The sequence below is a fragment of the Delphinapterus leucas genome, chromosome 20, assembly GCF_059928025.1.
Source record: "Delphinapterus leucas isolate spDelLeu-1000000601 "Yukka" chromosome 20, BTC_Dleu_Yukka2, whole genome shotgun sequence".
In the NCBI taxonomy this organism is placed as follows: Eukaryota; Metazoa; Chordata; class Mammalia; order Artiodactyla; family Monodontidae; genus Delphinapterus; species Delphinapterus leucas.
The window spans coordinates 12,622,914-12,646,216 of record NC_143148.1 but is presented as its reverse complement, the minus strand read 5'-3'; the positions used below and the strand labels follow the sequence as shown (position 1 = coordinate 12,646,216).

Sequence of the window (23,303 nt, the reverse complement as noted above, 5' to 3'; positions counted from 1 at the left end):
GGCCTCAGCAGCACATTTCATACAATGAAAGGGCTGACTTTTATGTGCCAGAGGGCTCTATCATTTGACATGTAATTCATGTGACCCAGCTTCTCTCTCCTGTGTCCACCCATGTGTCTGGGGAATCTAAATCTACAAAGAAGCAACAAATACAATTGTTAAGAAGGCTCTGGAGGTAGACTGAATTTGAGTTCTAGCTCCTTGGTCCTCAGTCTTCCTGGCTGTGTGACCCTGAGCAAGTGACTTGGCCTCTCTGAAACTCAAGCTCCTCCTATTTCTGTATAATCATGAGGATTAGATGACTTAATTCAAATAAAGTAGGTAGAACAGTGCTCTTAAAAAGCATTCAATAAATGTTATGTTTAATAATATACCTGCCCCACCTTTGACAGGGAAGGGGTACAGGAGTCTAGGGAAATTACCAGGTCCCTCCCACTGACCCACTGAAGTTTAGAAACTTTAGGCAACACCACTCCTTCCAAAGTACTTTTATTTAAAAAAAAAAAAAAATCATTACAAACAATCAAAAAACAAAAACAGAAACAAAAAACCACCACAAAACCCGCCTTTCTTTTAAATAATGTGGCATGGAGCAGTTTGGTTTCCACCCTATTGCACGTGGTCCGGCCTGGTCATGAATCAGGAGGCTGCTTGGATTGCGGTCCTGTGAAGGAGGTGGGGTTCAGCCTGTGGGGAGGAGGCCTGCCCCTCCCACTACCTGGAGGTGCGAGAGGCAGAGGCTGGGTTTCCATAGCAATCAGGCGCACATCCCTGTCATCCTTTGACAGGCCCAAACTATCTTCCCTGAGGCCCCAGTGGACACAAGGGGAATAGGAACTGGAGGGAAAGGCAGAAGAAATGTGGAAGTGGGAAACCAGACTCCCAGAAACAGTCTCATTAAGGCATTTGGAACAGATAAATTAATTCAGGAAGACCCACCTTCACAGAAGGTTGTGATAACCAGACACACACATACATGCGAGACAATTTGGAACCCTGAAATGGGAGGAGGCCACAGCCACTGCTTAGAGCCCCCATCAAAACACACACACACACACACACACACACACACACACACACAGAGAGTTGCATCCAGGGATTCAGCCCACCAAGGCTGCGATGAGGAAGCACCCTCCCCCATCAAAGTTTTAGGATCCCAGAATGATTTCCATGATGTGATCTAGTTCATTCCACTCCCAGGACCCTGGGGCACAGAAAAGGTTGTGAGGAGGCTCTGGTGGGGCCAGTGAAGGCTCCTTCTCCACTGCAGATGTGTCAATGTCCAGGAAGAAGTCATCCAGGCCAGAGTCCCCCAGGTACCGGGAGCTCAGAGCTTCTAAGAAGACTGGATCGGGCTGGGGCAGCACTTCATTCTGAGGGCCTGGGGGAGCCACTGGATTCTGAGGGGGCTCGGTCTCATCCATGGAGGTCTCCAGCTCCCTGAGAATAGAGCCGATGGTGGCCGACAGGGAGAAGTCCTCCTCGCCCAGGAAGAGGGGCTCTGGGGGCAGGGCAGGTGCAGGAGTCAGGCAAAGCGCAGCTTGGAGCTGCTGGAGGGTGTTGTGGATGAGGACATGCCTGCGAAGGCTGGGTGCTCGGGGGCCCAGGCTTCGCTGGACTTTGTCTAGGGAGATACGGAGCAGGGCTTGCTGGTAGCTCCGCAGGCCTGCTGGACCCCAGTCCCACTTCTCATCCTCCTCTTCCTCCTCCAGATCTGAGTGTTTCCTCTTCAAGCCTCCTACCATGATGCCCTGTGGAGAGAAGAGGGGCAAGTTAGACACACCAGGCTAGTTCAAACCCTGAATCTCCTGTATGGTTGCTGTTGATTTGTAATGATCCAAACTTCAGTTTCTGCATCTATAAAATGGAGATAGCATGAATCCCACAAGGCTAAGGAGGAGAGTAAATGTATATGATTAAGAAAACAAGATCTGGAACTTCCCTCGTGGCACAGTGGTTAAGAATCCACCTGCCAATGCAGGGGACACGGGTTCGAGCCCTGGTCCGGGAAGATCCCACATGCCGCGGAACAACTAAGCCCGTGCGCCACAACTACTGAGCCTGCGTGCCACAGCTAATGAAGCCCATGGGCCCGGAGCCTGTGCTCCGCAACAAGAGAAGCCACAGCAATGAGAAACATGTACCACAACAAAGAGTAGCCCCCGCTTGTCACAACTAGAGAAAGCCTGCGCACAGCAACGAAGACTCAATGCAGCCAAAAATAAATAATTTAAAAAAAGAAAAGAAAAGAAAACAAGATCTGGGGGGCTTCCCTGGCGGTCCAGTAGTTAAGACTTCGCCTTCCAATGCAGGGGGTGCAGGTTTGGTCCCTGGTTGGGGAGCTAAGACCCCACATGCCTCGCGGCCAAAAAAAAGAAAATAAAAAAAGAAAACCATAAAACAGAAGCAATATTGTAACAAATTCAGTAAGGACTTTAAAAATGATCCACATAGGGCTTCCCTGGTGGCGCAGTGGTTGAGAGTCCGCCTGCCGATGCAGGGGACACGGGTTCGTGCCCCGGTCCGGGATGATCCCACATGCCACGGAGCGGCTGGGCCCGTGAGCCATGGCCGCTGAGCCTGCGCGTCCGGAGCCTGTGCTCCGCAACGGGAGAGACCACAGCAGTGAGAGGCCCGCGTACCGCAAAAAAAAAAAAAAAAAAAAAATCCACATTAAAAAAAAAAAAAAGAAAGAAAACAAGATCTGGACTTAAACAGCTGGGTTTGAGTCCCACTTACTTGCCCATGTGGGCTCAAATAGTGAATTTACCTCCTTGAGACTCAACTTCCTCCTAACTCAAGTACCCCTAAATCTTAAAGCTGTTCTTTCCACAATACCCTTCTTCAAATGTGACGTACACAAGACAGGGGTTGAGTACAGAGACCTGGCCTCAAAGCAGAAAATCCTGGGTTTGAATTCTGCCTTTCACACTGCTCAGCTGTGTGATCTCGGGAAGTAATGTGACATTACACACTTAATGAACAAGAGTTAGTTGCCATTTATTCATTCGATATTTTGAGTGCCTACTATATTCCAACCACCTGGAGCCCTGTAAGGGCACCTATCTATGGACACTCTTCTTTCACAGGGAAGATGTTTCTCTGTCCATGCCCTCTCGCTAACTGACTTGGGAGCGCGCCCAATGACAGTGAAGGAGCCTCCCTCAGGCCCTCGCGGGTGCCTTCAGATTATCCCAGGGCTCGCCCCGCAGGAAAACTTGCTAGAACTCGACTCAAGCCAAGCCCCGCCCCTATCGGCCCATCCAACCAGACGTCGGCCCTCAACAGGCCCCGCCCCTTTACGGAGTCTCCTTTCAGCATTCAGACACGCCCCAATTTGGCCCAGAGGCTTCTGGGAAATGTGGGCCAATAGCCACCAGGTACACGCACTGACGTTGAGCACGCACTACAATTCCCGGAGGGCTCCGCACGCCGCAGGGACTAACCTTCCCCGCCCTCCCCCAAGGCATGCGCAGAGGGGCCCGCAGTACGTGGGGGAAGGGAACCCGGACGTCCAGCGGCCGGGCGCCTGCCGAGCCCCGCCCTCCACCGCCTCCAGGGCGGAGGGTCTGAGCTCCGAGCCCGGAACACCCCTCCCCCACTCCAGACTCGGGCTGTGAAACTGCTTTTCTTCGGACCGCAGAAGGTCCTGGATTTTCCCCTCAAACTGCCCTCGGGTCCAGAGACCCAGACCCCAACACAATTCTCAAAGATTTACAAATGCTCTACGACGCACTCCGTTCGGGACACTAGGTATCTCAATTTTGAGACCTTCTCCCGTCAACTTCCCCTGTTCTCCCGTCTTTCAAACGCTTCTCGACTTCACCTCCAGTCTCCCCCTCTGGCTCCAATACCTGACAGGGAACTCTCCCCTGCACCCCCTCTCCGACACGGCGTCTTGGAGACCAAGTGTCCTTGCCCCTAGTTCTCGCGCTTCTCCAAATGCCTGGGATCCCAGCCCACCCCCTCACACCTTTTCCTGAACACTAGAACCCCGAATTCAACCCGTCCCGGAGGCCCGAATTGTCCTAATCTTCAGATTTCCTACCCCAAAAGTTCCTTCTCTAGTTTTCTTGCTTCTCCAAACACCCCATGTCCCAGCTTCAAACTCCCTTCACTTGAAGATCCTGCCCCCAAAACTTCGCCTTCCGTCCAGGATCTCGAAACTCCGGTCCCTAACCCTCCCCTAATCTGCGCCCCCTACTCCCGCCAGTACCCCGCCTCCGCAACTCTCGGAGGCGCGCCTCCTCCTCTCCCAACCCAAGGCTGATCCCAAGCCAGGCAGCCACACCTCACCTCCGCTACCAGGTTCGCAATGACCACCTCCGGGAACGCCCGCGGCTTTGCGACCCTCCAGTGCTGGGTAGGGCCCTCGCTCACCTCCCCGGGGACTCTCAGTCTGGCCTCAGGCCCACCCAGCTCAGCCCGGGAGCCAAGCCGCGAGCCACGATTGGCTGAAGTGCTGCCCGCCGCCAGGCCCGGATTAGTTGGGCGGGGCCCCCAGGCCGTCGCCAGGAGACGCCCCACCGGTCCTCCCCTCCCTTGCTCCGCGGACCATTTAAAGGATTGCAACTCGCTGGGAGGCGGGGCCACGTCTCTAGAGTGGAGGGGATATCAACGCTGTTTCTTTCAACTCAGTTACTATCCTTGCTCAGAGATCGTCATTATTGCTCTCTACGATCTCTTTATACCAGCTTGGACCACGTCGCGGAGTAAGAGTGGCACTCCCCACTCCAACCCGTCTTCCGGACGGGCGGGTCTGAGCCTCTCGCTGAGGCCGCGCCCCCTGGGTTCCGAGGGCGGACGCTGCGGGGCGGGGGAGGATGACGCATTGAAGACCAGCCAATAGTTTGGCGTGGCTTATGTTGCCTGGGCGATCGCAACACCGCCCCTGTCCTTCTGCCCCCCACACTTTACCCCGCGGCCTTCTTCTTATAAGGACTTTTCCGCAGCGTGTCCTCTGGTGGTGTCTCATACGTCCTCCTGACGCCCCATCCTTCCTCTCTCAGGATGGCAACCCCTGCTGCTGGAAACTGGTTCATGGCTCCCCACTGTCCTGGGGACAAAGTCCAAACTCATATTTTTGCTTCAAAGCCCTTCAGGTCTGGCCTGATACACACTCCTCCTTGATCCCAGCAATCCTGCCACACCGACTGACTTTCAGGTTCTCTAAAATGGCTTCAAGTGCTCTCCACCATCATGAACACAAGAGATTCTGTTTTCCTTCTTGCCTTATCCCCAGTGTTTACAACAATCTCAGGTACATAACAAGTTCTCAAAAATGAGAAAAATAAAAGGCCTCTGGATCTTTAAATTTGCTTCCCCATCCTGAAAATACACCCTCACTTCCCAGAACCCAGAATTCTCATCAGAACTCATCTCAAAGGATTCCTCCTCTCAGAAGCCCTCCCTGAGCCTCCAGGATGAGTTAGGACCCATTCTGGACTCCCATGGTGTCCTGTGCTTCCTCTCTCTTGGCCTTGACTCCTCTGCCCCTGCCTCCCCCATCTTGGCCCTGGGCTGTCTCTGGACTGTGGGCCTCCTGAGGATATGGACCAAGGTTATCTCAGTCACCCACTGCTTGGTCCACAGCATCACCTAGCACAGGGTTGGACACAAAGCAAGCACTCAGTGAAAGTTTGCTAAATGCCCAGACAATGTGACAGAAAGAAATAAAGAGGGAAGAAATAAAACAGTGCTAGTGCCCTGAAAGCCTGAACCAGCATTGCCTCACCTCCACAAGAAGTTGTCACCAAGGGGCAGAGGAGGCAGTTTTCTCCAGGCCACCCCTGGGAAGGAAGGTTTAAGGATCCTCAGACCAGTTCTCATCGGTTGGAATGTGTTAACCAAGTTATCCAGCTGTTTGCAGAAGCAGTACATGATTGGAATGGATTTGGGGGGGGGCGGGGGGTATGGAGGGGAGAGAGCACTGGCTTGCTCAGGCCTGGGAAAGGTGTTTCTAGGGAACAAAGGTAAATTCCAAAGAGGGACATAAGGAAGGGGCAATTCTTCCCCTTCCCCCTCTCAGACTTGCTCCTCCAGGGTTTCCTTCTCAGGGTGGCCCCCATAAAACCCCATCTCCAGGATATAGCCCTAGGCTTCCTTCTGGATGCCTCCCTCCCTGCCCCTCCCCAATGAACTGTCCACTCAGGCTCCCTCCCGCCCACTCTCCCTTCTCTGCCTCTGGGAACCCCCTGGGTTCCCAGCCTCCACTCTTTCATCCTCTGACCCACCTTCACACAGTAGCCAAGGGAAGCTTTACAAAACACAAACCTGACTGTCCCCTCCCCACCTCTCCCCTGCTCCACTCCTTGCATAACACCTTAGACTAAAGCTTAAACTTTCTACAATGACCCTGGACAGTTTAGTGTCCTTCGAACAGCCTCTGGGGGCTGATTGCTTCTCTCCTCTGAGCAAAGTGTTATTAACTGTAGGGGATAGATTTTAGTTCTTCAAAGGGGCTACGTGCTCTCCAGCCTCCTGGCCTTTGCTCATGTGGTATCTTCTGCCCAGATTGCTATCATTCCTTAGAACCTTCTCCTGGCTCATTCGCACCAAACGAGGTTTCAGGTGGGACATTCCCTCTTCCACAGAACCCTGTTCACTCCTCAAGCTGGGTCCCTCAGCCCTACTGTACTTCCTCTATCAGAGTCCTGGCCACTCTGTGTTGTCACTGACAGAGGCAGGGCTGTCTTCCCCACTGGACTGTGAGATCTGTGAAGGCAGGGTCACCACTGGGTCCTCACAGCCACCACTGGGTCCCCAGCACAGGACCAAGCGAGGAAATGAATGAATGAATACCTTGAAAATCTCACACAGAGGCAGAGACACTGAGACACCCAGACAGAGCCAGAGAGAGGAAGAGTCACAGAGGTGGGTGCTCTAAAATAACTTGAAGCTCTTGGCTCAAGATTTATTGCTCCCTTCCTTTGTTCTCTATTTCCTGGGATGCCGTCCTCCTGGACGGGGCCAGAGCCCTAGTCGTACTGATGGGAGGGGTAGGTGCTGTGCCCGTTGTACTCATCAGTGGTGAGGCAGCGCAGCATGAAGTGGCCCAGGTCGTGTTTGGAGATGACCCTCGACGGCCCTCGTCCATCCAGGGTCACTGAGTAGGCCCCAGTCAGCGGTTGGTCTCCTGCAAGGTAAAGACAAAGGGACTGGGTACATCAGATGTCCTTTCCCCTCCTGCAACCAACATGTGATCACTTCAAATGATCATCCCAGGGTGTCTACAGTGTGCCCAGCCCAGATGGTATAACAGCCAACAATGTATGAAACCCTTCCCACGTGCAGGGCACTAACCTGTACCCTTTACTTCATTCACTCGCTAAGTGAGTTTTTTTTTTTTTTTGGCGCGGCATGCAGAACTTCCCTGACCAGGGATCAAACCCTTGCCCCCTGCAGTGGAAGCGTGGAGTCTTAACCGCTGTACCACCAGGGAGGTCCCATTCGCCAAATTCTTATTGATGACTTATTATACGTCAGGTGCTGGGCACACTGAAAGGGACAAAACAGATATGAATCCCTGCCCTCAGCATTCAGACAGTCACTAGGAAAAGGCAAATAATAAGATAAGAAAGTAAAATAGATAATATGTTAGATGGTGAGAAATAAAGCAGAGAATGGGCTAGGAGTTATTATTAATTCTATTTTACAAGTGGGCAAATTGAGTCTTGGAGAGAGGAAGTTATGTCCCATGGTTGCAGAGGGTGACTTCACAGTGGCAAAGGCTACATTTGCTCTGTGTCCCCCCTCGCCCTCCCCCACCATGACCTGGCTGTTACCAGGGCATCTAGCGCCTGTATTCTGACAGTGACCAACTTAACTTAGGGATCAAATGCAGCATACCAGTGCAGAGACAACCTGGAATCATGTGCAATAAGAAACACACAGGGCTTCCCTGGAGGCGCAGTGGTTGAGCGTCCGCCTGCCGATGCAGGGGACACGGGTTCGTGCCCCGGTCCGGGAAGATCCCACATGCCGCGGCGCGGCTGGGCCCGTGAGCCATGGCCGCTGAGCCTGCGCGTCCGGAGCCTGTGCTCCGCAATGGGAGAGGCCACAGCAGTGAGAGGCCCGCGTACTGAAAAAAAAAAAAAAAAAAGAAACACACACCCTCACCCATGTGGCAATCCTGCCAAAAATTTGTTGTTTTTTTTTTTTTTTCGCGGTACGCGGGCCTCTCACTGTTGTGGCCTCTCCCGTTGCGGAGCACAGGCTCCGGACGCGCAGGCTCAGCGGCCATGGCTCACGGGCCCAGCCGCGCCGCGGCATGTGGGATCTTCCCGGACCGGGGCACGAACCCGTGTCCCCTGCATCGGCAGGCGGATGCTCAACCACTGCGCCTCCAGGGAAGACCCTGCCCAAAATTTTTAATCTGAGTCTGTAAGAAAATAACTACAGAAATCCAGAACGTGGGATATTTTAAAAGACACCTGGGATAACAAAGTCCTACTGTATAGCACAGGGAACTACAGTCAATGTCCTGGGATAAACCATAATGGAAAAGAATATTAGAAAGACTGTATACATATGTTAAAAAAAAAAAAGAACAAAAACACCAGGCCTGTTATGTTTCATGTTATGAAAAACATTAAAAAAAAGAAAAAAAGGATATGGAGGATTGTTCCAGGTTAAATATGATATAGTGACTAAACACAACACACGATCCTGGAGTGGATCCTGATTTTGAGGGGAGGGGAAGGTTGGAAGATATTTTTTGGCAGTTGGGGAAATCTGAATATGGGCTGGATACTAAATGATGTGGTAGAGTGAATGTCAATTCCCTTGGTGCGATAACAGTACTGTGGTTCGTATCCAAATATTCCTTCTTGGAAGATGCCTATCAAGAGGTTCTAGGAGTAGAGTGTGCCGATGTCTGCAACCTACTTTCAAATGGTTCAGCCAAAAAAAAAGAAAAGAAAGAAAGAAAGAAAGAAAAAGAAAAAAATAAAAATACACACTTATTTAAAAAATATACATTACATATGTATTCACATATATACATATACACATTAGATGCATGCATAGATAGATAGATAGATAGATAGATAGATAGGGAAAGCAAAAAGGCCGAAATGTTAACAAGTGAACCTAGATGAAGGGTTTATGGGTATTCACAAACCTTTAATTTCTTTAACTTTTCTGGAGGTTTCAAAGTTTTCATACACGTACAAAAAAAGGACTGGGACTTCCCTCGTGGTCCAGTGGTAAAGAATTCACCTTCCAATGCAGGGGACACGAGTTCCATCCCTGGTCGGGGAACTAAGATCCCACATGCCGCAGCACAACTAAGCCCACGCGCCACAACTACTGAGTTCTCACGCCTCAACGAGAGACCCTGCGTGCTGCAAACTACAGAGCCCACGCGCCCTGGAGCCTGCGCGCCACAACTAGAGAAGAGAAAAAACCCGCAGGCCACAACTAGAGAGCAGCCCGAGCAGACCACGTGCCGGAATGAAAAAGACCCCGTGTGCCTCAACAAAGATCCCGTGTGCCGCAACTAAGACCCGACGAAGCCAAAAAAAAAAAATAAGGAAAATAAATAAAATAAATATTCAAAAAAAGAAGAACTAAAGGCGTGCAGGGCTCGTCTTTCTCCAAGCAGAAGGCAGAGGGCACAGCAGAAGTGCTCATCAGCAGGCAGGCAAATGTGAAGGAGATACAAGTGCCTGGCTCCGGCATCCGCACTGCGGTTCCCTCATCCCAGAATGTCCTCCCTTCCCCCAGACACTCACCTGATTCCCCCTGAGGGGAATCGTGGCCAGACACACACTTCCTATGCAAGAGACATCATTTAGAATGATGAATTTAGAAATTCAGATTTCCCCAACTGCCAAAAAATATCTTCCGACCTCCCCCTCCCCTCAAAATCAGAATCCAGTTCAGTCGCCATGTCATCTTTAACCTGGAACAATCATTTTTTTTTTAATGTTTTTCATAGCATGAAACATAACAGGTCTGGTGTCTTTTTTTTTTTAACATATATATATATATATATATATATATATATATATATACACACACACACACACATTCTTTTCTAATATTCTTTTCCATTATGGTTTAGCCCAGGACATTGAATGTAGTCCCCTGAGCGGGGGAATCAGGTGAGTATCTGGGGGAAGGGCCATCTCCTTAGCGAGCCTCTGCTTATAGCTGAGGCTTACTCTCTTCACCAAGTTTTTTTTTTTTTTGGCTGTGTTGGGTCTTTGTTGCTGTGCACGGGCTTTCTCTAGTTGTGGCGAGTGGGCTTCTCAATGCGGTGGCTTCTCTTGTTGCGGAGCATGGTCTCTAGGCATGCGGGCTTCAGTAGTTGTGGCGCGCGGGCTCAGTAGTTGTGGTGCAGGGGCTTAGTTGTTCCGCGGCTGGTCCGCGGCATGTGGGATCTTCCCAGACCAGGGATCGAACCCGTGTCCCATGCATTGGCAGGCGGATTCTTAACCACTGAGCCACCAGGGAAGTTCCTTCACTGAACTTTATGGTTTCTTCATTCAGCGTAGCACAACCCAACAGTAATATAGATCATCTATTTCGTTTGTCTCCTCCGCTAGAAATGTAAGCCTCATGAGAGCAGAGACTACATCATTGGTACTTGTAATCGTGGCCAGGCACACACTTCCTATGCAAGAGACATTTGTAAATGCATCTCTCCCTCGGTCTGACTCTCTCTCAATGTGTATTCCAGACCTGGGAGGGGAAAAGAGGGTGTGGTTCCCTCCACAGCACCACCTGGAGGTGAGGCATCTTCTCCGGTATTGGCTTATGGGACAAATATTTACTGAGCACCTACTACATGCCAAGCCCTGTTCTAGGCACTAGGAACACAGCTGTAATCAAAACAAGACAAAATCTGTGCTTCAAACAAAATTCTAGTGTGGGAGACACGCGCTAAGTAAGATAAAGAAAGAAACGAGGGACTTCCCTGGTGGTCCAGTGGTTAGGACTCCACGTTTCCACAGCAGGGGGCATGGGTTCAATCCCTGATCAGGGAACTAAGATCCTGCATGCTGCGTGGTGTGGCCAAATAAATGAATAAATAAATGGGTTTAAAAAAAGAAAGAAAGAAAGAGACGATGTGAAGCATAAGTCCCTGTCCCTTGAATGTGGGGCAGCCCCAGTATAACTTGCTTCTTTTTTTAAAATATTTATTTCTGTATTTATTTTATTTGGCTGCACCAGGTCTTAGTTGCGGGATGTGGGATCTTTTTAGTTGCGGCATGCATGTGGGATCTAGTTCCCTGACCAGGGATCGAACCCGGGCCCCCTGCATTGGGAGCATGGAGTCTTAACCACCGGACCACCGGGGAAGTCCCATAACTTGCTTCTAATAAAGAGAATACAGCGGAAGCAGCCCTGAGAGATCTGACGCTAGGCAAGGCAGCATGCAGGTGTTCCAGGGACAGACAGTCTGCACCTACCACGAGCCCTGTCGTGGCTTCCTTCCACACAATTCTATTGCCAGCTACTGAGCAACGGCATGCGAGACGCCAGCAAGAAGTGCCCCCAGAGCCTAGTCAGCTCCCAGTACTGAGAGAGTCATCATAAATGAGGGTTTTTGTTTTACATTTTAAAATTTTGGATAGTTTGTACAACAGAGATAATTGAAAAGTATGTTAGAAAGGAGATACAAATCAAGCAGGAAGGAGCATAGAAAGTGTAGGAGGAAGGTTTGCAATTTTCAACTGCCCAGGGAAGGCCCAGTGAATGTCGACAGAGGACAGGAGGGGGCAGGCTGGCGGTAACCCTGCAGCTGGGACCCACCCACTCACCTATGTGTGGCGGCATCACAGCCACGTACTTCAGGCCCGACTGCTGTAGTATCTCGTGCATCCGGATATGGTCATCAGTCACATCCTGCAGTCTTGGGGGCACCTTGGACGGGTCCCACAGGAGGAAGGCTGGGGGAACACAGGGTAGGGTCAGCCAAGGCTTGAGGACAGCCTGGCCAGGCCCATAGCCCGCAGGTCTCCTGCCAGGACCAACCCCTACGGGGGCTCACTACTGCCCTCCAATTTCTCCAGGCTTCTCACCCTGCCTGCTCCTGTCCACTGTTACCTCCTGCCTAGACCATGGCAGCAGCCTCCTCCCTGGTCTCCCTGCCCCTGCCCCCCTACATTCTGTTCCCCCGGCACAGCCAGAGGGGTCAGACTCATCTGTGACCCTATCTCACTCAGGGTAAAAGCAAAGGCCCCATCAGGTCCACGAGGCCCCACCTGACCTCACCACCCAACACTCTCCCCTTCACCCGCTCTGCTGCAGCCACACTCCCTCCCACCTCACAGCCTTTGTAAATGCTGATCCCTCTGCCTGGAGTGCCCTTATCCTCCCACTGCTCCCTCATGTCACTTCCCTTCCCTGGGAGACAATGTGTGATGGAACAAAGGTGAGGAGTGTGGACCATGGAGACAGTCCGGTTCCACACCCCAGCTCTGCCAGCCACAGGCTGTGTGATCTCGCGTAAGGTGATGGGCCTCTCTGTGCCTCCACTCCCTTAGCTAGGAAGCAATAAGAACAGCTACTACTCACTGAGCACCTACTGTGACCCACTGTGAATATAAGTGCTACTCAAAGGAGTTTTGAGAGGTTTAAGTGGCATTCATCTGTAAGGCACTCAGATGGTGCCGAGCACACAATAAGAGCTCAATAAATGCTGTTAGAATTAACTGCTCCTGTTACACACCCTGCAGCCTTCCTTTCAGATTATTCCAGGCAACCATTTGTTTAATACCATCTCCCCATAAATTGGGAGCTCTGTGAGGGTAAAGACCTGGCCTATGTATACACAGCTCTGTCATTTCCTCTATGATGCTCTCCCCCTGTCCCTTTTTCAGGATGAGTCAGGCACCCCTCTGGGCCCCCAGAGTCCTCTAGGCTTCCCCTATCCCGGCCCTGATCCCTCTGCCCATGCTCCCCCCGAATCCTGGCCTTGACCTCTCTGCCTGTGCTTCCCCCAACCCTGGCCCTGACTGGTCACTGTTTGATGGTGGCTCTGTTGCCACGTCCCTCCTCCTTGTAAGAACCATGGCACAGGGCCCAGGGCTGTATTGTGTCTCTGGCCTCATCCAGCAAGGTTCAGGCACTCAGGTGGTGCTCAATAAATACACAGTAACTTGGAGTGGCTCTAATGCCACCTTGTAGGAGCCCCTGGGCTGCCCGTCCAGTACCTATCCCCCACTCTTCAGCCCCACCCCTATGACCCCGCCACCCACCCGAGGTGCAGGCCACGACCTTGTCCACGCCGTGGGCCTTCATGGCCGCCACAATGTTCTGGGCACCCTTGGACATCACTGTGGTAGGACCTTAGAGGAGACAGAGAGTGGCTGTCACTGGTGGGCGGCGGCGGTGGCGGCGGCGGCAGGGGTGGGGCTGGGGGCGGGGGTGGCGCTGGGGGCCGAGGTGCAGGGGTGGGCCGTGGGCAGAGGGGGGGCCCAGTACTGAGGTCATTGCCGGTGCCCAGCAGCACGATGACGGCGTCCTGCCCCGCCACAGTCTTGTCCACATCGGCCGCCTGCCGAACGTCACCCACTATCACGTGGGCCGGCTGGGGCCCCTCTGAGGGCAGCCTGGAGGTGTCCCGCACCAGCACTGTCACCTCATAGCCTGCAAAGAGGGGCAGAGAGGCAGGTCAGTCGGCTTGTGGGCTGGCACTCCCAGCCTCCAGGGGCTGGGTCCTGGAGGGTGCCATGAACCCCCAAATCCATCCCGCAGGTCCCCTGTTCTGAGACAACGGTCTTCAAATATTTTCGCTGGCATACCCACAGTTGATATCCAGCTGGTTGTTAAAATAAGGTGATACCTTGATGTCGATTCATAAATAACCTGCTCTGATGCCTCCAAGGGTCTCTTCTTCCCTTCACTCCCCACTCTTGCGATTTCTCCACCCTCCGGTGACTAAAGGGTTAATGCCTGGCATCACACTGGTCTATGCCCCCCATCCATGGTCCTGGAGCAAGCTGAGGTACAGAGAAGGACATGAGCTGCCCAAAGGTTGTCCATCATTGGGTTTGGTTCCCTAGGTCTTACTTCTGAAGGGCTGGGTCCTGTCTTAGTGGTTACTAAACAGTCTGAACATCACTTTGGCATGTCACCTCCCAAAAGAATTTTGGATAACTCTGTAACTCTGTGTCCCCTTTCTGACACATACCCTCCCTTTTAAAGATTACAACCAACATATTTCTTCCTTTGTTTTAAATAACGGCAAAATATATCAATGTTTATGTGTATCGCAAAAAAAATAAAATTAGTAGTTGTAGTCTCTGTTATGGACTGAATGCTTATGTCATATGCTGAATTCATATGCTGAAACCCTAACCCCCAATGTGATGGTATCTGGAGACGGACCCTTTGGGAGGTAATTAGATTAGATGAGGTCATGAGGGTAGGGTCCCCATAATGGAATTAGTGTCCTTATAAGAAGAGGAAGACCAAGGCTCGCTCTCTCTCTGTCTACCATGTGAGAACACAGCAAGAAGGCGGCCATCTGCAAGCCAGGAAGAGGGCCCTCATCAGAAACCAAACCTGTTAGTACCTTGATCTTGAACTCTCCGCTCTCTAGAACTGTGAGAAATGTCTGTTGTCTAAGCAACCCGGTCTACGACATTTTGTTGTAGTGGCCTGAGCTGATGAAGACGGCCTCTAAATAGCATTCTCATGAAAAATGAGCCAGAGCTCGTTGAAGAAATGGCTGCTTGCTGGGCCACGCCAGGGAGAGGACAAGATGAGCCCGGAACATCTTATCTTGTACCTCCAGCTGGTACAAGAAATGAAAAAAATGATGGGGTGGGCTTCCCTGGTGGTGCAGTGGTTGAGAGTCCGCCTGCCGATGCAGGGGACACGGGTTCGTGGGATCTTAGTTCCCCGGCCAGGGATTGAACCCGGGCCCTTGGCAGTGAAAGCACAGAGTCCTAACCACTGGACCGCCAGGGAACGCCCCTGTTACATTTCTCTTGATAGCTATCATCATATACGTAAAAAACAAATGATTAGAAATTTGTACACTCTGGGGCAGTGATAATGATCATAATGATACATAGTATTTAGAGAGCACTCAATATATGCCAGGTGCCAAATTCCTTACAGTTATTAGCTTCTTTAATCCTCAAAGCAATCCTGGGTTTGAATTCTGTCTGGCCCTACCACTACCTAGCTGTGACACTGGGCAACTCACTTAACCTGTCTGGGCCTTAGGGCCTTCATTTTTAAAATGACACTAATAATAGTCTCTACCTTATAGGGTTATTGTGGGTTTAAATAACATTTCTTTTTTTTTTTTTGGGCGTGCCATGCAGCTTGCAGGAACTTAGTTCCCTGACCAGGGATTGAACTCAGGGCCACAGCAGTGAAAACGCCGAGTCCTAACCACTAGACCACCAGCGAACTCCCTAAATAATATTTCTAAAAGTTTAATGTAGTTGGTTGATTTTTGACAAGGGTGCCAAGATGATTCAATGGGGCAAGTACAGTCTTTTCAACAAATGATGCAGGGACAACTTGATATCCATATGTAAAAGAATGAAGTTGGATCCCTATTACCTCACACCATATACAAAAATTAACTCAAAATGATCAAAGACCTAAATGTAAGTGCTAAAACTATAAAAATCTTAGAAGAGGGCTTCCCTGGTGGTACAGTGGTTAAGAATCTGCCTGCCAATGCAGGGGACATGGGTTTGAGCCCTGGTCCGGGAAGATCCCACATACCGAGGAGCAACTAAGCCCGTGTGCCGCAATTACTGAGCCTGTGCTCTAGAGCCCGCAAGCCACAACTACTGAAGCCCGCATGCCTAGAGCCCGTGCTCCGCAACAAGAGAAGCCACCGCAATGAGAAGCCTGTGCACCTCAACGAAGAGTAGCCCCTGTTCGCTGCAACTAGAGAAAGCCCGCGCACAGCAACGAAGACCCAACACAGCCCCAAATAAATAGAATAAAATAAATTAATAAAAAAAAATCTTAGAATAAAACATGGGCATAAATCTTTGCGTCTTTGGATGAGGCAATGGCTTCCTAGCTATGACACCAAAAGCACACGCAACAGAAGAAAAAATAGATACACTGGACATCATCAAAATTAAAAATTTTTGAGCTTCCAAGGACACTATCAAGAAAGTGAAAAGACAACCCACAAAATGGGAGAAAAATTTTGCAAGTCATATAGCTGATAAGAGACTTGTATTTAGAATATAGAAAGAACACCTACAACTTGATAATAAAAGATGAATATTAAAAGCTGGGCAAGGACTTCCCTGGTGGTCCAGTGGGTAAGACTCCACACTCCCAATGCAGGGGGCCCGGGTTCAATCCCTGATCCGGGAACTAGATCCCGCAAGCCGCAACTAAGAGTTCACATGTTGCAACTAAGGAGTCCACATGCTGCAACTAAAAGATCCCGCGTGCCGCAACCCCAAAAAATAAATAAACAAAGATCCTGCATGCCTCAACGAAGATCCTGCATGCTGCAACTAAGACCCGGCACAGCCTAAATAAATTTAAAAAAAAAAAAAAAAAAAGAAAGCTGGGCAAAAGATCTGAATAGACATTTCTCCAAAGAGGTTATACAAATGGCCAATAAACACATGAAAAGATACTCAATATCATTAGCCATCAGGGAAATGCAAATCAGAACCACAGCAAGATCCCATTTCACACCCACTAGGACGGCCATAACCACTAGGACGGCCATAATCAAAAAGACATAATAAATGTTGATGTGCATGTGGTGAAACAGGAACCCTCATACACTGCTGATGGGAACGTTGAATTATACACCTGCTTTGGAAGGTAATCTGGCAGTTCCTCAGAAGGTTAAACGTATTGTTACCATGTGACTCAGCAATTCCACTCCTAAGTATATGCCAAAGAGAAATGAAAACATCTGTGCACACAAAACTCATACGTGAATGTTCATAGAGGCATTACTCATCATAGCCCCAAAGTGGAAACAACCCAAATTTCCATCAACCGAATGGATAAATAAAATGTGGTATATCTAAACAATGTAATGGTATTCAACAATAAAAAGAAATGATACACATGCTACGATATGGATGAACTTTGAAAAAACATTTTTTTTGCTAAGTGAAGGAAGCCAGTCATAAAGAGCCACATAGTGTACGATTCCATTTATATGAAAGGTTCAGAACAGGCAAATCCATATAAACAAGGAGCAGTTGTGGGCTTCCCTGGTGGCGCAGTGGTTGAGAGTCCGCCTGCCGATGCAGGGGACACGGGTTCATGCCCCGGTCCGGGAAGATCCCACATGCCGCAGAGCGGCTGGGCCCATGAGCCATGGCTGCTGAGTCTGCGCGTCTGGAGCCTATGCTCCACAATGGGAGAGACCACAACAGTGAGAGGCCCGCATACGGGGGGGGGGGGGGAAAAAGGAAAAGAAGTAGGTGAGTGGTTGCCTAGGGCTGGGGAAGGGGTTGAGCAGGAAAATGGGGAGTGACTTCTAAGGGTTTCTTTTGGTGGTGATGAAAATGTTTTAAACTGATTGTGGTGAGGTTTGCACGAGTCTGTGAATATGCTAAAACCTACTGAACTGTATACTTTAAATGGGTGAATTGTATGGCATGTGAATGATATCTTAAAAAAGCTGCTATGTAAAAAATGCAAAACGAAAACAAATGAAAAGATTAGAAGAGTGTCCAGCACAGGAAAGAGCATTATATGGGTGTTGGTTGTTACTATACCTTTTCACCATCTCACAATTTTTTTTTCCCGTCCTGGTCTAGTATTCCCTGGGCTCCTGGCCTCTCTCAACCGCTCCAACCCATATTTCACGTGGTAGCCAGGTAGAGCTTTCCACTGTTATATCAAAGTGCCCTTGGCTCAGATCCCTCCCCTGACCGCCCCCCCCACCGGTGCCCTGAGATAGTCATGTTCCTTAGGACAGACTTCAAGGTCCCCCAGGATATGGCCTCTCCTCTCTCACCTGTGCTGGAGCCATGGCCCTTTTCGCACACTGAACTTCTTTCAGTTCCTCAAATGCATCATGCTGTTTCCTGCCTCCTGGCTTTTGCACGTGCCCCTCTGCCTGGAGCACCCTTACCCTCTTTCCCCAGAACCCCCAGCCAATCGTGCTTCCTCTGTCATGGCCCTACTTATGCTGACCTGGAATCAAGCAAGGGCCCTGTGGGTCCAGGGACTGTGACATATTCACCACCATCTCCCTGACTTTTATATCAACACAAAAGCACACGATATACTGTCTCACGGACCTGGGTTCGAACTCTGGCTCCACCTCTTTTTTTTTTTTTTTGGCCCAGCCGGGCATGTGGGATCTTAGTTTCCTGACTAGGGATCGAACCTGTGCCCCCTGCAGTGGAAGTGCGGAGTCTTAACCACTGGACCACAGGGGAAGTCCCAGCTCCACTTACTGGCTGAGGAACCTCAGGAAACACCTTCCCTGACTGGCCCTCAGTCTCCTCTCTAAAGTGAAAATCACAATCCCTAGCATCCCCATCCTGTGTGACCACCTTTCATTAGGGAATGACACCTGTGCTGCCCTCACACACATCGCGGAGCAATGAGAGCTTTCATGATGCCACCGCAGGCACTGGTTAATTACCACTGTATTAGTTAAAACGGACCCTAGTAAACTGTGGGTATTTTGAAGGAGAAACGTTCTCACGGACAGTGAGAGCTCTGACACAGGCCCAGCACAAGAGTGCCTGTTAATGGTACATTATTGGTGATTAGTGACATTTATTGAAGGCCTCCTAGGGAATTCCCTGGCAGTCCAGTGGTTAGGATTCCACAGTCTCACTGCTGAGGGCCCAGGTTCAATCTTCAATCCCTGGTCGGGGAACTAAGATCTCACAGGCTGTGTGGCACAGCCAAAAAAAGAGAGAGAGAGAGAGAGAGAGAGCCTCCTATGTGCCAAGTGCTGTGCTAAGCTCTTTCTGCAGATGAATGATGTTTTTTTCCAAAAATTTTTAACACAACCCACATTTAAATTTTAATAGCAACATGTGGCTAGTGGCTACCATACCAAACTATAGTGTTAGAATTCACAAATTTTGCCCTTCACAAAGAACAAGAGCATTTGTAGGTTATTTCTAAACATTTCTTTTCTTTTTCTTTCTTTTCTTTCTTTTTTTTGTTTAAAAAAGACTTGTTTACTTTATCGTTTTCCATTAATTTTTAATTTTGAAATAAATTCAGACCTATAGGAAAGTTCCAAGACCTAGATTCGCATATTTGCTTTATCTTTCTCTCTGTGTATATATAAAATATACACATAACATGTATAATTATATACGTGTATAAAGTTTTTTCCTAACGATGTGAGAGTCAGTTGTAGAGATCATGCCCCTTTTAAGCTTTTTTGATCTCAACCCTCCATACAAAATAGATTTCACTTCCAAACCCAGTATACACAAACCCATACATATATAATTGAAACGAAAGTTTCATAAAACCAATATTTAACATGTGATACATTCTGACACTCTTGTGACCAATTAAATATATTTCAGAACTCATTATGACCCACAGTTTGAAAAGCCCCAGATTGCAACAACCCCACAAAGTAGGTTGTATTATATGCCCATTTTGAGGATGGGGAAACTAAGGCAATTTTAGGTAATTGGGCCAGGATCACACAGCTATAATCTGAGTTCTCTCAGCCAAGGAGTGCCTACTGAGCACCAACTATATGCTGGACACGGTTCTAAGCATTTTCCATATATTGTAATATCTCATTTAATCATCACAAGAACCCCAGGTCGAGTTCTACTAGTTTCATCCTCACTTTACAGATATCTAGGTACACAGATGACAAGGCACTTGACCACACAGCTGTTAAGTGGCAGAGCTGGGGTTTGGAATGCAGACACACAGGCACCAGAGTCTATGCCTGTCAGGACTCAGCCCTACAGAATCACTGAGATAAATAAAAGCCGAGCTCATTTAACCCCTTCCTTTTTCTGATGGGGACAGCGAGGCTCAGGTTCACTGTGGCTCTGAAGAGAGCTGTCAGGGCCACAGTGAGAAGCCGCGGACTCCCCTAGGCCTCAACGCTCCACACCCCCAGGCGTAGTCCCAGCTGTGCCCAGCAGGGTGGATGAGCAGAATTTCATAGAATCCAGGATTGAGAGAAAGGTAGTAACACGGTAATCCAGTTCCTCAGGGTGACTCAGCAACTCTCAACATCTCCCTCTTACTTCCTCCCCTGGAAATGTTTACCAGCAAATTCGTTTCTCCTGTCCCTACAAGCCAAGATCCTCACTAGGTCTTCCCAGGGAGGGGGAGAGCAGTGGGCTGAATGGGGAACTTTCAGGCAGAGTCCCTTGAAGGGAGAGCTGGGCTAGGAGACAGCTGAGAGTGGGATCCTGGTGGCCTCCACCCTTTTGGGGCAACCAGATAGTCAATATCTTCAGAGTCACCAAGGCCAGCAAGGGTGGGGCGCTATATCTGGAAGTGTCAGGCTCCGATGGGGGTTGGTGAAGTCTGGACGGTGGGGGCAGGGTACTGCTGCATGATACTGATCCCCTTTCCTGCCCCCTTTCCTGGGGCAACTGCAAATTTTCAGTGCTCATTGACTTTCCCGGGACCCGTGTGCCCAAGTCTTCACCCTTGTCTCCGTGATCTTCTTTCCATTAGGTGCCCACAGCAACCCACCCCTCAGCCTTTTCAACTTTAAGCCTTGGTGCCCACACCAAGAGCCGGTGGTCTTTTGGCAGTTAAGAGCAAGCACTGGTGGGACTTCTCTGGTGCCGCAGTAGTTAAGAATCTGCCTGCCAATGCAGGGGACACGAGTTCGAGCCCTGGTCCGGGAGGATCCCACATGCGGCGGAGCAACTAAGCCCATGTGCCACAACTACTGAGCCTGTGCTCTAGAGCCCACGAGCCACAACTATTGAGCCCACGTGCTGCAACTATTGAAGCCAGCACGCCTAGAGCCCGTGCTCCACAAGAAGAGAAGCCACTGCAATGAGAAGCCCATGCACCATGATGAAGAGTAGCCCTGCTCTCTGAAACTAGAGAAAGCCCACACGCAGCAACGAAGACCCAACGCAGCCAAAAATAAATAAATAAAATGTGGTGGGGGAGAAAAAGACCCATTGGTGGTCTCAATAAAAAACAAACAAACAAAGAGCAAGCGCTGGGTACAAATTCCAGCACTGCCACTTTACAGCTATGTGACATTGTGCAGATCACTCAGTGGGCCTCAGTTTTCTCACCTGTCAAATGGGGTGATACTAGTTCCCACCCGACATGAGTGCTGTGCGGATTTAACACGTGCTAAAGAGAGGACAGTGCTGGGAGGCCAGCCCAATGCCTGGCTTAGTTAAGCCCTTGCTGGGTGTGCAACCACCAGCACCACAATAACAACTACATTTCGTCAGAGCATTGGATTTAAACCTGTCACTACAGTCCCCCAGCCTCCTAGGGCCAATACCTGTTCCTTGGGCTCACGTAAAATTGGACCTCACAGCGTCCCCCGTTTCTGCCTCCGTGGCCACCTGTTTTGCCCCCCTAGGTCCTCACACATCAAGGCACTGAGGGCCCCAACCAGCCTCGGCCCGACCCCATGATTCCGGTTCCTAAAGTTCTGTCTGTGTACCCCATGACACGCCCTGCCCGCCCCAGCTCATGCCTGCTTGCACCGCCTGCGCCAGGGTGGTGAGCCCGGTCCTTCCGGTGGCGCCGAAGATGGCAATCTTCTTGACGGCCATGCTGCGGGGTCGTGGGGTTGCGAGGCCGCGGAGTCGCAGGACACGCGGGAACCGACTGGGTGCTAGGCCGCCCTCTCCGTCCTTTCCTAGCGGGAGAGACGGGGCGGGGCCGCTCAGAGGGCCACGCCTCAGCCAGCCTCCTGCCCTCGACTCCGGCCGAGGGGCGGGGCCATAAGGCCACTCCTCTGGTTAAGAACGGGGTGGGCGGGGCGGGAGTCGGCTCGCCTCCGCCTGCGGCCCAGCACCGCCTTCCAGCCCACCACTTAGACTGGGAGGCGTGGCCGTATCTGGCGGTCTACGACGGTGAACCCAGTGCCCCGCCTCCGAGCTCTAAACTCCCAGAGCGGGGCGGGGCGAGCGCGGGCCACACCCACATCTCTCTCCTCGCTCAGGCCCCCTCTCTCAGGGCCACTAGGCTGATGTGGGACTCACACTACGCCCCAAGGCCTCCTCTAGGCTACAATGGGAAAAAGTGAGGGAGGACAGTGTGGGTGTGTGGGTGTGACACTGTGTAACTGCGTGTCTATGTGCCCGTGTGGCCCTGTGTGACTGTGAATAACGCCAAAGGAGAGCATGATTGTGGGTGGTACCATGTGCCATCCTCTGCGTAAAACACCGTATTACAGTATGAGACTGTGTGTGACACCACGTGTGGAAGACATTGATGCTGTTCTTCTGAGACCTTGTAGTGACACTGGGTGACAGTGGGTCAGTCTGTGATGCTGTATGCATCCATGCTGCTGGGGGATATGGTGTGAGTGTGGGACATGTGTGAGTTGTGTTATGTGGGAGTGTGTGACTCTGTTAGTGTGTGACACTGCGTGTGTCATGTAAGTTGTGTGACAACGTGCCATCATTTGAGTGTGGCTGTGGGTGTTGACTGTTGTTGTGGTGCTATTTGTGACCTGTGACTGTGTGATGTGTAAGTGGGTGACAGTGCAGGGTGTATGACCCCCATGTGAGTGTGTAAGGGGTGTAACAAGTTCGAGTGTGTAAAAGTGTGTGACACTGTGTGATAGTGAAGCCGTGTGTGATGTGTGAGTGTATGACACTCCTTGTGACCCCATGGAGGTGTGCAGCAGTGTGCGGCATATGTGTACCTGTGTACGAGACCGCGTGAATGGTGGTGACAGCATTTGAGTGCTTTACGGTGTGTGACGCTGTCGGGCCCTGTTCCAGGGCGGGACCTCATGTGAGCTTATGACTGCGTGAGACGGTTTGAATATTTGACACTGTGTGACCCCATGTGAGGGGGTGGCAGTGTGTGTGTGGATGTGGATAATGTCTGTGACGCTGTAGGTGACCCCGTGTGTGTGTGGCAGTGTGGGACTGTGTGACCCCGTGAGAGTGTGGACTGTGTGTGACGCTATCTCGGGCCCCTGCAGCTGTGTATCACACGCCGTGGCCGGGTGTGTGACCGCGCGTGGGCCGGCGCTGCAGGCGGCCGGGGTTGGCGGGGCACCGCGGGCGGGAGGGGGTCCCGGGGGCGCGCCGAGCGCGGCGGCCGCGCGAGCAGGAGGAGGCGCGCCGGCGGCCGCGGCGCATGCGGATCTGACCGCGCGGCTGGGCCGGTGGGGCCGAGCAGAGACGGGCAGGCCGGGCAGTGGACGCCGACAGGGAGGGCGG

The 23,303-nt window shown here is 50.9% G+C and overlaps 2 protein-coding genes across 4 annotated transcripts; both read right to left on the bottom strand.

Moving 5' to 3' along the window:
* Positions 1–473: 473 nt before the first annotated feature.
* Positions 474–6,072, bottom strand: SERTAD3 (SERTA domain containing 3). 3 transcript variants are annotated; one of them, XM_022585628.2, is made up of 2 exons: positions 4,918–6,072; positions 474–1,751 (listed from the first exon to the last, which is right to left on the bottom strand). In XM_022585628.2, the coding sequence occupies exon 2, from the start codon at positions 1,743–1,745 to the stop codon at positions 1,149–1,151; it is 597 nt and encodes a 198-aa protein (XP_022441336.1). In that variant the 5' UTR covers positions 1,746–1,751; positions 4,918–6,072; the 3' UTR covers positions 474–1,148. The 3 variants fall into 3 exon arrangements, with proteins under 3 accessions (XP_022441336.1, XP_089758951.1, XP_022441335.1); XM_089902825.1 differs by lacking the exon at positions 4,918–6,072 and adding an exon at positions 4,381–4,405; XM_022585627.2 differs by lacking the exon at positions 4,918–6,072 and adding an exon at positions 4,297–4,402.
* Positions 6,073–6,878: 806 nt separating this feature from the next.
* On the bottom strand, positions 6,879–21,769 carry BLVRB (biliverdin reductase B). The gene is made up of 5 exons (XM_022585626.2): positions 21,599–21,769; positions 13,435–13,599; positions 13,209–13,298; positions 11,769–11,897; positions 6,879–7,135 (listed from the first exon to the last, which is right to left on the bottom strand). Exons 1-5 carry the CDS (start codon positions 21,675–21,677, stop codon positions 6,978–6,980), a joined length of 621 nt encoding a protein of 206 aa, XP_022441334.1. The 5' UTR covers positions 21,678–21,769; the 3' UTR covers positions 6,879–6,977.
* Positions 21,770–23,303: the final 1,534 nt, after the last annotated feature.